The 15,986-nt window shown below is 44.3% G+C and overlaps 1 protein-coding gene across 3 annotated transcripts; it reads right to left on the bottom strand.

Moving 5' to 3' along the window:
• Positions 1-339: 339 nt before the first annotated feature.
• wipf2b (WAS/WASL interacting protein family, member 2b) lies at positions 340-15,882 on the bottom strand. Of its 3 annotated transcripts, XR_014623832.1 has the most exons (9): positions 15,632-15,882; positions 14,215-14,313; positions 12,401-12,698; positions 7,481-7,606; positions 6,443-7,081; positions 6,092-6,316; positions 5,154-5,255; positions 4,029-4,523; positions 3,981-3,998 (listed from the first exon to the last, which is right to left on the bottom strand). XR_014623832.1 is itself a non-coding variant. In XM_084370439.1 (8 exons), exons 2-8 carry the CDS (start codon positions 14,278-14,280, stop codon positions 4,483-4,485), a joined length of 1,497 nt encoding a protein of 498 aa, XP_084226565.1. In that variant the 5' UTR covers positions 14,281-14,313; positions 15,632-15,882; the 3' UTR covers positions 340-4,482. The 3 variants fall into 3 exon arrangements, 2 of the variants coding, with proteins under 2 accessions (XP_084226565.1, XP_084226566.1); XM_084370439.1 differs by having other exon boundaries at positions 340-4,523; XM_084370440.1 differs by having other exon boundaries at positions 340-4,523; positions 12,566-12,698.
• Between the last annotated feature and the right edge of the window lie 104 nt (positions 15,883-15,986).

Genomic DNA, 15,986 nt, shown 5'->3' with positions numbered 1-15,986 from the left:
AGTCAAAAATACCAACACTGAATATTAATAAATACTGATATATAAACTAATAAACACTGATGTTAAATAGTTCAGTGTGGGTGTTTCTGTCAGGTAGGAAATAACAATCAGAACAGACTGCTGACTAAAGTAGTTAATAAATGTGCTGCTGCTCTCATGTTGTCAAAGACAAACAGCTGCAGCAGCTCGACGTCTGCACACCACAGCAAACACCAGCAGGTACAAACAACAACAACAACAACAACAACAACAACAACACCACCACCAAGCTGGAGTCATTTATCTGTTTGACTCTGTGAAGAGAAGAGAAGGTGGGAAAGTGACGAGAGGAAGCAGAACAATGATCAACAGTTTATTTCAGACGGCTGCAGTTAAAGTACAGAGAGCGGTCAGAGAGCATGCTGTTAAACTGGGACCAGACAAACCATCAGTCCCAGTGAGTCTAAAGCTACGATCATCACTACAGTTAGAACGACTGCCTGACCTCCAGGCAGGAAATAAGTCACTTTATTAACATTTATTAACACGTTTCTGTTTGTTTAGAAGCTTTTTACAATTTATGACAGAACGAGATTCACAGCGAACAGTTTGTAAGGCAAACAGACGGCCAGGACTTCCTGTCGCAGTTAAAAATGCATCGCTACCTCTTCTGCACAACTGTAGTGCGGCTGTGGACTCAGTGAAGAGGAGCCACCGTACGTCCTCACTGGACTTTAAACATTTACCAGCTGTCACCTCTCAACAGCCGCCCATAACCAAGAGGGTGTAAAATTAGCTGATTTCTGAATGGACTCTGGTACTGAACAGAAAATGTACCTAAATTTAAGTTGCCATCCGACTGAAGTGTTGCCAGTAGATCACTAGTGAGCCGGATTTACCTGAAATAACTGAAAATTATTCAGTAATCATACTCTGCACTTTGATTCTGCCCACCAGTAAGAGAACAGTAAATTAGCTGATTTTTGAATGGAGTCTGGTAGCGAACGATCTGAAGAGATTAAATTGACATCAAATTGAGGTGAAGTGTTACATCGTTAGTGAGCCAGATTTGACAGACATCATTTTAATTATTAGAAGCTATGACACAGATCATTCTGCCCACCGGCAAGAGAACATTAAATTAGCTGATTTTTGAATGGAGTCTGGTGAGAAGCTACCTTCACAACTTTCTCCACTACTCTTAAAAAAAAAAAAAATGCACCTTCATATTAAAAATGAATATAAAATAATACGATTTAAGGTTTTTTGACTGCCATTACAACAATAACACTGAAATGATTTCAGCAACATTTCATTTAAAAAGAAAAATAAATGAAACAAAAAACACATTTTGTTTCTACAAAGAACTCAAAGTGTTTTAAAAAAACATAAATCTGCTTTAATGTTTGAATTGTGTCTTCATTTTGTAAATTTCTACATGTTGAACTTCATTTTTTATGACAGTTTATTTGTTTTGTTCCTGGATTCTCACGTTCAGACTGTCCTTTGCGTCTTTAACTTCCTCCCCACATCAAACTATCGCACAGCCACAGAGATCCACCGCCGTCTCCGCCTGCTGAGGCCGGAGGCAGCAGGGAGGTGGACTGGTCGGGGACGGAGTCGCGTGGAGAAAGTTGTAGTTTTACATTTGACAGCGGAGGTGAAGCATCTTTAACTGTGACTGAAGCTCCACAGAAACACAAAGACTCCTTCAGATCATAAAATAATCACCTGAAAACATTAACGAGGCCGTTAACGAGCTGCGACGTCACAAATCTTCAAACAGAGCGCAGATTATTTCAAACCTGGAATCATCTTTTGTAAATGAATAAAACGTGAAAACAGAAAAGTGTTGGGTCCCGTGATCCATCAACACTCAGGATGAAAAACACGAATCCAGACGTGATTACAAACTGTGGTCACGTGGCACCGAGAGGAGACGATGAGTCGATCATCTGCTTCAGTTAACGACAACTGTGACAAAGTGTCAGAACTGAGGATAAAGTTCATTAGAAACAATCAGCGTTAAAACTATGAAGTTGTATTTTTGTGAGTAAAAGTCTGAATGTCGTGAGAATAAAAACGAAAAAAGTCAAAATCAGACATAATGTTTCAGAAAGCTGTGATTTAACGTTAGAAAGTGGTTTTATACAGATGAAGTCTGTTTCCAACATTTCAAACTTTCATCATTCGTTCAAAATCTAAACTTTTTATTTTACTTTATTCTCATATTAGAAAATATTTCTCTTCAGATATTTTGACTTTGTCTCATTAAACCGTTTCGCTTTTAAAAACAGGACATGAAGACGAACTGCGACTGATTCGATCTGAGGACAAAAGACATTTGTTAAAACTGTTTAGAGACAAAAACGTTTAATATTAAGAAAGTTGTCATCGTGAGAATAAAGTCAGAAGGTTGTGAAGAGAATCACAATATTAAAGAGTAAAAAGAATAAAGTTGTAATTTAATGAGAAAATATAAAAAGGTTCAATTCTGTTGACTTTTATTTTGATTTTCATCTTTCTGATCTTCATTGATACGTTTTGTTTTGAACTCAAACGTTCTTGTGATGTTGAGCTTGAACTTCTCGACCTCGACAGAAGCGACGATTCTCATAACACAATGTTTCTGCACATGAAGTTATGATATTTCAGAGTTACTTTTATAGTAATGACTTCTTTTTAAAACACAACTTTATGTTCATGTTTTACTTTAGTGATTAAAATGAAGACTTTTCTAATAAAACATCTCTGAACGTTCAAACGTTACGACTCATAATAACGTTCACTTCTTCTGTTACAGCTGTTGTTTCATGACTTCTTCCTTAATTCTCACTAACTGACACTTTCCTCATTAAACGAGGACGCTGTGACTCTGACATCAGGTGAAACTGAAACACTTTGAATTATGGGTAATTATTTAACACTGCAGGTAGAAAGTTGAAGCGTCGCCGTCATGCTGCCAAACACAAAATGCTGAAATGAAGACGACATGCAACAAGTTCAGTTTGTAGTTAAAGGAGAGAGGGAAGGAGGGAAGGAGGGAGGGAAGGAAGGAGGGAAGGAGGGAGGGAAGGAGGGAAGGAAGGAGGGAAGGAAGGAGGGAAGGAAGGAAAGAAGGAGGGAGGGAAGGAAGGAGGGAAGGAAGGAAGGAAGGAAGGAAGAGTCCTTCCTGCAGGCAGAAGACTTCCTGTTTGACTGATTGTCTGTCCCTTCACCCCCCCACGCCGCACCAACATGGTACGACCCGCTGAGCGGCCTGCAGCAGGTGAGTTCAGGTGAGTTCATTTTGTCCGTCTTGGCACTTAAAGACTCGTCCTCCTCAGAAACTGACCCGTGTGGTCACATCAGGCCACGTCCCGCCAAAATAAAGCGTCACGTCACCAGGACAGGCGTGACTGATGACGATGATGCAGCTGAAGTATTTACAGGTGTTTTCACACGTCGTCCTGCTGTAAACTCCCTCCGGACCGTCTCGACACCTGACAGGACTCAAACTGACCCCAGTACAGGTCACAGGTTTCCTGGACCACATCCAGATCCAGATCCAGATCCGGTCCTCTGAAGGAGCAGAGATCAGTGGGAGTTTGTCTTCCTGGTTTCTGAGGACGTCTGAACTATGAGCATTAAAGGAACAGTTCAACATTTTGTGAAGCGGTTCAGCTCCTCAGTTTGTTTCTGCTCAGCTGATTTTGTTCACTTTCACTAACGTCAGTAAAAACTTTAATATTCCTGGAAAATAAAATCATTTGAATTAAATCAAACGAGACTCATTTTGTTTTGTTTGTAGATGAAAATCTGAAGATGGACTGAAAGGAACCGTCTCGTCAGGCTCTGGAGGAGAGCCCGGCCCAGAACGTCAAACTGTTCAGAACACAGCAGAACTTCATGTTTCATGTTAGTGATGTTAGTTCGGACTTCAACGAGCCGGAAGAGACGCCGCAGCAGCTTTCAGCTCCACACACTCAACTTCTTCATGAGCTGCACACACACACCTGCACACACACCTGCACACACACCTGCACACACACACCTGCACACACACACACACACACCTGCACGTGGAGCTGCTCGTCTTTCAAACAAAAAGTGCATGTGCAAAAAAAACAAACAAAAAAACCTTCAGAACTAAAACTGACGAAGGAGCCGAAACAAGTCGAGCTCAAAGTTCACAGAACGGCTGCTCCTCTTCACCGCTGCTCCTCTTCATCGGCTGCTCCTCTTCATCGCTGCTCCTCTTCATCGGCTGCTCCTCTTCATCGCTGCTCCTCTTCATCGGCTGCTCCTCTTCATCGCTGCTCCTCTTCATCGGCTCTCTAACAGTCAGTCACGTGATCACAGATCTCCTCAGTCAATCAGCTGTGAGCGTAGATGAGGCGGTGATGGAGGATGACGAAGCTGAACGTGATGTCATCAAACAGGATGGAGGCGTGTGTGTGTGTGTGTGTGTGTGTGTGTGTGTGTGTGTGTGTGTGTGTGTGTGTGTGCTGTAGTCTTCATGGTTCACCTGCCGACAGGAGGCAGTGGAGGAGCTCCTCTCATCACTGCAACAAACAAACAAACAGCTCGTTAGCGCCCCCTCAGGCTGAAACACTGATCACACTCAGACCTCAGGAACATCCGATCCAATATCGGTATTGATCAGTATCAGTATTGATCAGTATCGGTATTGATCAGTATCAGTATTGATCAGTATCAGTATTGATCAGTATCGGTATTGATCGGATATTGTTTGTTCCTTTAATAATCTACGTGTGATAAACGATTTCTGCTTCAGTTAGCTTTGACTTTTTGCTGTGATACTCTGAGTACATGTCAGAGCCTGTACTCTATTACTTTTACTGGAGTACAGAAGTTGAATCAATACTTGTACTTTCACCAGCGGCTGTTTTTACACAAGTATCTGAACTTCTCCTGGAGGAGAGGACGTGACTCTGACTCCTCTGATGAAAATAGATGTTTCAGATCATTTCTGTCCGACTGTGGAGGAGAAACGAGGATAACTGAGAAGAATGTGTCTGTATATTGATTAATATCAGCCTGTCAATGTGTGTGATCGGCTAAGATGAGAGAGAACTTTATTAATCACAAAAGAAGTTGTCGTATTACAGACTGCTACAACATTCACAGTCCAGTTCAAACAGAGACGTGTCGTACTGTAGTACAGTGTGTACCTCTGTTGGCCTTGCTGGGGTAGATCTTGGCGAAGTGTCGGTACTCGTCCGGAGGAGGGAAGTCGTCCAGAGGATGAAACGAATACTTGGACTCAAAATCGTCTGCAGGAGGAGAGACGAGACGACACGTCAACAAAAACTACATTTAATCTGATAAACAACAACAAACTGAGGTGGAGACAGATAAAGGAGAAGTGGAGGCTCAGAGGACGGAGAGAAGAATGATGGAGAGAAGAGATGATGGAGAGAAGAGATGATGGAGAGAAGAGATGACGAGAGAAGAGATGATGGAGAGAAGAGATGATGGAGAGAAGAGATGATGGAGAGAAGAGATGACGGAGAGAAGAATGATGGAGAGAAGAGATGATGGAGAGAAGAATGATGGAGAGAAGAGATGACGGAGAGAAGAGATGATGGAGAGAAGAATGATGGAGAGAAGAGATGATGGAGAGAAGAGATGATGGAGAGAAGAATGATGGAGAGAAGAGATGACGGAGAGAAGAGATGACGGAGAGAAGAGATGACGGAGAGAAGAGATGATGGAGAGAAGAATGATGGAGAGAAGAGATGACGGAGAGAAGAGATGATGGAGAGAAGAATGATGGAGAGAAGAGATGATGGAGAGAAGAGATGACGGAGAGAAGAGATGATGGAGAGAAGAATGATGGAGAGAAGAGATGATGGAGAGAAGAGATGATGGAGAGAAGAGATGACGGAGAGAAGAGATGATGGAGAGAAGAGATGATGGAGAGAAGAGATGACGGAGAGAAGAGATGATGGAGAGAAGAATGATGGAGAGAAGAGATGATGGAGAGAAGAGATGATGGAGAGAAGAATGAAGTCGTGGAGCTGGACTGAAGCTCGTGTGGAGACACTGAGGAGAAGATGAATCAGCTGCAGTTCATTAAACCTCAGCAGGAGAGACGACAGGGACTCACCGACGAATGAACGAGGGATGGAGGAGGAGGTGGAGGAGGAGTGTCCGTTACGGAGAGGAGGGGGAGGCGGGGGAGGAGCAGCGGGGGTGCGGGTGGGTGGGGGAGGAGGTTTCCCTCTGGCGGGGGGGTCAGAAGAGAGGGAGGGGCTACCATGTGTCCTGTAAGGAGGCGGGGGCGGGGCTTCTCTGCCACCTGCCCTTGATGACTGGCCCGGGACAGGAGGAGCTGAGGAGAGAGATCAATACAGGTGATCAATACAGGTGATCCATACAGCTGATCAATACAGGTGATCCATACAGGTGATCAGCGGATCAATGACATCTGATCACTCAGGCAGTGTAAGTATCTCACCTGCTCCTCTACCTGGCGTGTCTCTGACGGGGGGCGGCGGCCTGTTGGCGCCCTGTTGGGAAGGGGTGGGTGAAGCGGGGGGAGGAGGAGGGGCGGGGCCTCTGGTGGGGGTGTGGCCTCCTGGTGAGGGGGCGGTCCTCTTGTTGCTGAGGGAGTTGTGACGCTGAGGGAGGTCGGGCGCCGCGTCACCGCCTGTTGGACCGTTAGTGATGCGGTAAGGTGGAGGGGGCGGGGCCAGAGAGGAGGAGGAGGTGGGGTTTCCACCTGAGGTGGGAGGGCGTCTGGTGTTGCCAGGAGACGGGGGAGGTTTGGAGGGGAGGGGCGGGGTGTTGTTAGGGGTCGGAGCTCTGTTGTAATTAGAGGAGGGAGGAGAGGGGGCGTTACCACGGCGACAGAGAGGAGGAGGAGGCGGGGGGGCGGAGGAGGAGTGCTTCATGCTGGTGGAGGGGGAGGAGGCTGCAGAGGAGGGGGAGGAGGGGGAGGGAGAGGAAGACAGGTTTGGCAGCGAGGGACGCTGGGAGCGAGACGTCTCCATCGGCGACAACGCCTGAGGGGAGGGGCTCTCCGTGTCGTCATGGCGATGGCTGGGAGGGCGGGGCGCTGCGGCTCGAGTGGACGGAGAACGTCCAGAGGAACCGTCTGCAAGAACGTTTACAAAATCTAATCAGCTATAAACAACGTAAATATAAACAACAACAGATAAACAAACAAACAAACAAACAAACAAAGCAGCGGAACAGAAAAACTGAAATAATAAAAATGATATATAAAATAAATCCTAAAATAAGTAAAATAAAAATAAAAATGTAATACTATACTAACGCTACGATAATAAATATAAAGTAAGAATAAAAAAGTTCATGTAAAAAACAAAGATAAACATTTAAAATTTAACTTAAAATCTAAAAACAAAATATAACAAAATAACCTGAATCAATAATAAAAACAAATACTATAGAAGTATGAATAAATAATAATCAAACACTAAAATAAACAAAATCATTCACATTAATAAATAAACAGTCGAACTCTTCTCACCTCCGACTGGTCTCAGTTTAGGAACTCCGCCTGTGAACAGGCCTCCGATTGGTGGAACAGAACCTGACGGGCTTCCTGCTGCACTGCCATTGGCTCCTCCTGTTGCAGCCCCGCCTCCTTTGGGCTCTGAGAACCACAACCATTGGACAGGTGAATGAGGGCTCCGCCTCCTGAGGGTACAATGTCACTACACTACACTGACACTACGATGACATCACTGACTGTATGGATGAACGTGTGACGTGAGGAGGATGCAGGTGAGATCAGGTGACATGTCAGACACTGAGGCGAGGTGATGTGAGGTGAGGTGAGGTGAGGTGAGGTGAGGTGAGAAAATTTAATGAAGTGTTTACGCTCCAACGCAGCTCCGATGACATCATCGACTGCACAACATGATGACAAACAGACAGTGGGAAACATTAACAGCTGTGACATCACGCGGCTGCTCGGAGCTCAGAGCTTCAAACAGTTTCAGTCTCTTAAAGAAACATTTTCTTTCTACGTGTTCAGACAGAAAATGAAGTTTCATCTCGTGTAAATCTGACAGATCTTGTTTATTCCCTCCAGACAACCTGAGAAATAAACAAAGTTTATTCAAATTAAAATCTTTCTAAATTAACTCGTCTTTGCTTTAATTTCCACCTCAAATCGCAGAAACTTAAACACCTGATTCACTCAAATAAAGGCCGGGGACAGAACCAGGATAAACTCCTGGTACATAAAGTGTCAAACTAAACATGAAGTCTAATTACATTTTCTTTGATTTAATAAGTGTAACAATTAATCATACTTTTATCAAAACGTGTTGATTAATTGATCCAAAGATAAATTAATCGGCAACTATTTTGACGATGGATTCATCTTTCAGTGGTTTTCAAGTGAAAACATGAAACACTTTGTTGCAGCTTCTTAACGTGAGGAGTGGCTGCTCGTCTTTGTCACTTATGACAGTAAATGAAGAGTGTTTGGGTTTTGGACGAGCTTCAGCCCATCAGTAAAATCCTCATTAGGAAATGTGGGGATCTGGACTCACTACAAGCCGACAGGGCTTTGATTTGAAACAGATAAAGGAGGTGTTGAGATCGTGTTAACAGCATGATGCAATAAAGAGTTGGTGCAGGTTACGCTGCAGCTCGTTAGCATCACACGCCTGCATCAAACAAAATACGACCAAGTATACTCGCAAATCAATTAGAAGTAAAGGCCTGTCTCCAGTATCGGCCCGGTACCTTCTGCTCTGACAGATAAAAGCCCCGGACTCTCTTTGAGGAAACACAACGTTTAAAGTCGTTGTTAAAGTTCTCACTGTTGAATCATCTCAGCAGAGAGAAGTTCAGACGGTCCAATCAGAACGATAACACGACCCTGAAGTTTGTTGAGATACAGAAACTGGTTCTGACTGGATGCTGGTTTAGGGACAGAGGAGCAGTGAAGGCCGCTCTTATGTCCTTTTAAATTAACTCCATGTTGTGTCTGAACACTGAGTCTATCAAAGAAAAGTCATTTAAAGCCTCTGCACCCTGATCCGACCTCCCCTCAGGACTGTGGGTGTGTTTAAACTTCCTGTTCCTGTTCAGGCGGGACAACTTATTTCATTTTCATCCTCATTAGTGCGGTGACCTCACATCATTCTTACCGTAGCTCCGCCCACATCTCACCTGAGCAGAGGTCGGTGAACCAGAGTTACTGAAAACACCTGCGGGAGCCTTTAATTCTGGTTTATTCCAGCGTGACTCTTATCAGGAGCAGAATGAGAGCAGGCTGGAATAAATCAGAGTTTGAGGTTCAATCAGATGTTTCTGTGCAGCTGTTACACAACTACATCCCGTCTGTGCAACAACCACAGATGTCCGTCACGGTCCGATCAGTACTCACATCACACACCTCATCAGACGTTACAACTTGTTTTAAAAAGTCTTAATAATAATATTCTGAATTGAACACATTGTTTTTTCAGAGCTGATGATGGATTTAGCAAAGGAGTGAGCCATCGCACTTCATTCTCATCTCTGTTGAGAGCTGCACATGCTCAGTACAGATCAGACGGTGACAGACGTGTGCCGTCCAGCCAGGTGTTACACTCCCTCCTCCGATGCAGGTAAACAGGAAGCTCATCAGCTAGCTTAGCGTTACAGCGAGCGCCTTCGTGAGAACAATTCACATGCAACTCACAGCATTTTGATGCTAATAAATCAACTAACAAGCTAGCATGCTAACACACTCTGTATCAATGCTGTGAAGGACTGACAGAGTTGTACTCATCACCGACTCCTGCTGTCGGTCCAATCAGTTTGCAAGTGGAACTTTTGTTGTTGAACATTAGTGTACTGATCCGAGCAGCAGAAAACCACTGAAGCTCGTTCACTCCCTCCAGACGGGGTGCACGCTAACACTTTTAGCATAGCAGCTACAGTGAAGACTTCATCTTAATAAAGGCTGTAAACATGGTCTCCTCAGATCAGTTTGGGACCTCAGGGCTGTACGGAGACATCTGATGAGTTTATTTGCTCTTGATTAGTTTATATTTTTATTTCTACTCTTATTTAGTTTCATATAATCCTAATTACTTATTCTTACTGTTCTCTATCTATCTGCCCTTAATTTATGTCCTTGTGCTGCCACCAACTGAGTTTCTGATCTGGAGGCATCGACCACGAGCTGGTTTGAGTCCAGCTTCCTGTCGACTGTCTAATTAAGTGATGACGTGCTCAAGTGTAATTATTAAAAAACACACTGAGGCTTTCTGTCTGCAGTCCGGTCAGTTCTGTCTCATGACGTCAGTTCTTCAACAAATGAGTTCCAACATGTAAACTGTGGATTCATGTTTTTCTGGTTGTTCTCAGCTGAAACAAACGAGATTCACTCTGCTAACGAGTGATCTTCACTGTCAGAGTCTGACGGATGAGTCTGAGATGAAACTCTGTGTAACATCAGTCCGGACAGCCGACAGCATCAGTTCAACAGGCGCTCTGCAGGACGCTGCAGGTTCTGTTCTAACCAGCCGCTCCAACACCTGTCGATGTCACCTCAGAGAACAGGTGATGTGATTTTAACCTGTCCAGCTACAGCAACCCTGCGGCACTGTGCGAGTGAATATCTAAATATTTAAATCTGGACCACGATGAGCTCCGATTCATCAAAGATCAGAACAGAAGGAAACAAAAGGAATTAAAGCAGTAAAATCATTAGGTCAAAGTAAAAGTCAACACAAACAACAGGAACGTATCAGGTGACGAGGGACAGAAAAAGGTGGAACAGAAACAAACAGTAAAACATGAACAGAATGAAATCAGCTGATTCAGAACCCGTCCTGAGACCGGTCCGGTTCAAAGCAGGACTAACTGTTTCCATCCCCGTCCAGGAAACTGTTGTAACCGTCCTGAAGTCAAAATGTTGTTTTACTGTGATCATCATCGATAGTGGTTAATTACAGTGTTTGCATTCAAAGTACTTTTACCTCTAAACTGTACTTTGAAGTATTTAGTACATTTATCTGGTGCAGACTTGTTGGTAAGAACTAATGTGTCGTGTGTCTTCGCTGTTCTTGTATTATCATTGTCTTCTTTGCATGGACCGCTTTTATTGGCTTTGTAAAGTTTCCTTGTGTGACTTGAAAGACGCTTACAAATGAAATATATTACTATTATTAACAGATAAGCTTCCTACTGGACCGTGCACAGGCTGTAATAAACCAAAAGACGAAAGGAAATCAATATCAGTATCAATTAAAAGAACACAATATTATTGAGGAATCTGCTCAAAGATGTCACGGTACGTACGCAAACTTTATGATTACATGAGCTACTTGAGAGTAACAGTGTGCTGTTACACTCCAGTCCAGTAGGGGGCGGTAATGTTCCTGTAAGCCGGTTCATTAAAACTCACAGCAGAAGTTAAACACATTGAACAGCAGTTCAAAGTTTCTGGCTTCATGTTCCTCTGAACAGAAACTCTCAGTCCTGCTGTGTGTTTAGCTCATTAGCTGTTAGCTCTGTTAGCTTCATAAGGCTAACTAGCGCTCCTCTTTCTGACTTCTACATGGATTTGTGATTCAGCGTAGCGTCATCAGGACAAACAGGAAACTCATCGAGAGTTTTCTGCGTCTTTTTCGAATACAAGCGCTTCATTATTCCTCATGTCTCACGCCGAGTCGCCCGACAGCGACGGTAACTAACGCTGCCAGGAGAGGTAACTATGGTAACCGCATGAGATGACGCGCTCTGTTGTCGTCAGCGCTCGGTCCAGTTTGTCATTTACTCTGTTGGTCCCAAACACATTTTGTATCATCGCCTGGTTAAAGGTCAATATGATCAATGACGGTGTGACTTCAGCTCAGAGGGTTAATGAGAGCCGTCAGTCTGATCAGCAGTGGAGCTACAAACCAACGTGAACTCGGTCCGGTTAATGAGCTCCTAGTTCTGAATCTGTCCCGTGTTGGTTCTGAGTTGCTCTCTGACGTCACGGTCATGTTTAAAGCACGCTCACTTCACTACACTCCCACAGCAGATGATTCATTTCCCTTCATGTGTCTGACTTCAGAGCGCGGTGACGCTAACCTCCATCGTTTGTTTTTACATCCTGAGCTGTGAAACAAACCAGTTCACTTCATCTGGAGCCGTTTCTGTTTGATAGATGATGAGGGGGGGGGGGGGGGGGGGGGGGGGGAGGAAAAAAACTGTTTTGATGAAACTGAGAGGTAACTTGTCGTCACTGAGGGTTTTAATCTGTCTAATAATGAGTTTCTGGAGTTTTATTTTAAATTTGGACGATGTAATCATCAGTCTGGAGGGTTTTACTGAGTCCAGTTTGTTGCGTCTTGAGCTCTGATTGGTTGTTTGATTCAGACAGGAAACGTGGCGGCTGGCTGAAACCCTGCTGCCTCCTGCATCCTCCTCAGCATCACACAGCTTAGTTTCTTACTGTCTAGTGTCAGAGCAGCGCTCTTATCTCCGGCCGTCCTCTGCTGCTCCTCGGACGCTGCCCCCTGCTGTTTAGGCTGGCCCTGCTGCTGGTGTAGGTACTGGTATAAGCGAATGTATGGGTGATCTGTGGGAGGTGTTTGGCTCTTTGGTGTTTGGCTCTTACTGTCGAGCAGCGGAGCGCTGCGGTCGTTCACCACCGCCACCTTCTTCAGCCGGGCGCCTTTACAGATGTCGGACAGCAGAGCGCCGCGACCTTTAGCCTCCTCTCTGCTCAGCTGGGGGGGGCTGGTGTTGGCCTGGAGGGGGGAGGGGGGAGGAAAGAGGGGGAGGACGCCGTCAGTCTACTGTCAATTCAAAATGGAGTCTCCTCACAGGGAACATGTTCAAACATGAAGAAATAACTCAATACATTTATTAATATGCCATTAAATGCAGCAAAAGTAATATTACAATCATTCACTTATAAAATGTGACAGATTTCAGTTTATGTTTAAATCCTGTTTATTTACCTTTTTTATCAATTCTTCTATTTATACACTTTAAAATGTTGTTTATTTATTTATTCTTTTTAAAATGGACTTATTTATGATACTAAAGAAAATACATAAATAAATCAGTTTGCTTATTTGGGAAATAAATAGTTAAATTAATACGGAGAAAAATAAAACTGAGATTTTTGTCACATTTTATAAATTAATGAATGCCGACATTATTTTGGATGAATTAAATGGCATATTCATTTATTTAGTTTTTGGCAGCGTCGGTCCTTCAGACCAGGCAGCTGATGAAAGAAACGTAACACTAGAATCATTTACACAAACCGTTTTTATTAAAAAACAAACTAACATGAAACTGTTGATGATTTCCACAGCTCATCCACACGATGACATGACGGACACCACGCGGAGACAAAACGCTGCCATGCTAAAACCTTTTTGATCGTTTTGTGGAGAAATGACATTTTTTTCACACCTGAGCGACAAAAACTTTTCATTATTTTCTTGATAAATGTCCCAAAAAAAGTAAAACATGTAAATTAAATGCTGAGATGATGATGTCATCACACTCCTGTCGTTCATTTCACCATCACGTAGTAAAAAGAGAAGCAGCGAATCATCGGAGACGCTGGAGCGATGTGATGTTTGACAGAGAGAGTAATCGATTATTAACTCGCTGCAAATTATTTCTGTTAGTGTTGATACTTTATCACGGTGCTGGAGTTTCTAACTTGGATGCAATACCTTCAAAAACACCGATATTCAACACCGTGGGGAACAATGTGCTTCACAGTTGGAGCACTGTACACTGTGTGTTCAGCACCACAGCACCGAGTCAGTTTCCCTCTGGAGGAGTCGATGTGGCTCTGAAGTATCGATACTGTTAAAGTGAGTACTGAAACCATTCTGAGTAATCAGTATCGATACCTGGATACTTTTGACAACACTATAATCTACTAATCGATTAATCCGCTGATCGTTTCAGCTCCAAAAACTAAAAGTAACTTCAGGAGAACGGAGGTTTTTGTCTCCGTGACGACGCTGGAAGCTTTCGTCTCCCTCCCACTATCTAAAATCCTCTTTGTGCTGCTCACGTGTCGCCCTGCAGCTCTTCATCATCGTGTGAGACGAGTGAGGAGGAGGAGGAGGAGGCAGAGAGAGGAGACGGGTGAGGAGGAGGAGGAGGATGAAGGCAGAGAGAGGAGATGAGTGATGACGAGGAGACGAAGCGTTAGAGAGCGAGGCGGGAGAAGAGTAGAGGAAGAGATAGTTATGATGATGATGAAGATGATGATGACTGTGTGTGTCCACTTACCTGGCTGAAGGTGGGGGGAGGTGGGGGTCCCCCTGGTGGCGGGGGAGGAGGGGGAGGGATGGGCATCCTGCTGCTGATACAAACACACACCTGATCACCCTGAAACACACACACACACACACACACACACACACACACACACACACACACAGTCTTTTAAACTGATGCGTCCTGCAGCTGGACTCTGAACACTTCGTCAGTTGTGACTCTGACATGATGAACGTCTGATTGTAACTGGGTTGTGTTATAAATGGATCAGAACATCAGAACCTCTCAGGATCATTTACACCACGAGTGTTTACAGTCACCAGATAAATGATAGAGAACATAAAGTCAAACGTACGCAGCAGAAATGTTGTGTAACAATGTGGTTTTCTAATGTGGTTTGTATACGTGGACTCGTCTGACAGGTTGAGGAGGTTTGACATCAGACCAGCTGCAGCTGCACGACACGGTCAAAACCAGAAACTGCGATTGTGATGTAATTCATGATTATTACGGATGATTACATTTGAGATGAGTTTTAATTGTCATTGAAGAAACTAGTAAAATGCTGATGTGGCGTTTCTCCTGGTCTCATGTCTCGTTACATCTGGAGAACGAGCTCTGTGGTCCAGAGCGTCTCTGCAGCTCTACGACACGCGTCAAAACTGTTTCCAGACACATTTTACCTTTTAATAAAACATGTTCACATATTGAAACACACTCAACACATCAGCTGAACCTTTTGTCATCAGGTCGCCTCCTCTCGTCTGTCTGTGTGTCTCTGTGACTCACTCACTGTTCTCTGTTGTGTGTATGTACAGTGTGTTGTTACTCAAGTGCTATATAAATAAAGTTACTATTAAAAACGGAACAAACATATGAATTCCTCTGCTTTCATCCCATCAGACCACATCAGACCACATCAGACCGGGTCCAGTCCTGGACTTCATGAACACGATGACTTCAGATTTCAGTATCTGATTTGTGAAACCTTTGTTTTATCTGTAAAAGCAGAACTAAAGTAACGACTTCAGACCAGTTTGGACCCTAAACCCAGTTCGGTCCAGCTGACAGGTCCAGTCTGAGGACTGCTGAACACCAACATGCAGGTTCCGACACATTAACTGTTTCTCTGACTCCATCTGTTTCTCAGCATCGTCAGTTAGCTCAGCTAGCTCCTCGCTAGCATCATCAGCACCGGCCTGCCTGAATCTCTGCAGCATGCTAAGCTAACACTGCTAACACTTCGTCTCTCCATCAGCATCTGCTCGGACGGACACACGGAGAGAAGCAGCCGATTCGCACACACGCGACGGTAAAAACTATTAATTACTGATATGCGGAGTCAGCTAACCAGCTAGCCTAGCCACGTAGCTGTGTTAGCCTTAGCAGGAGGTCTGTGCAGCATCCACACAGGTGAGATGACTCTTACCTGTGAGCGTTAGCGGCTCCCTGCAGGTTAACTCATGCTTCAGTCCGTCTGTTCGGTGTCTTCATGTCTCCGGCGGTGCTGAAGGTTCTGCTGTATCGATCCGCTGCGGACAGTTAGCTCTGCCGTTAGCCGTTAGCCGTTAGCCTCTCTGCTGCAGAGCTGCACTCTGATTTTATTATTTCTCCAGTCAACACACAGGAGCACGTGACCCGACAGGAAGTGCGCTGCAGCCTCACGCATCACTGCAGACTGGAGCGAGTATCCGGATACTTTGAGTACTGATACCACACTGACTGGAGCTGCTGCTTCTTCTTCTTCTTCTTCTTGTGTAAGAAAATGTGTTTTTCTGTGAATG

This window comes from Pagrus pagrus, assembly GCF_965226575.1.
Source record: "Pagrus pagrus genome assembly, chromosome: 13".
NCBI lineage: Eukaryota > Metazoa > Chordata > Actinopteri > Spariformes > Sparidae > Pagrus > Pagrus pagrus.
This window is presented reverse-complemented; position numbering and strand designations above follow the sequence as displayed.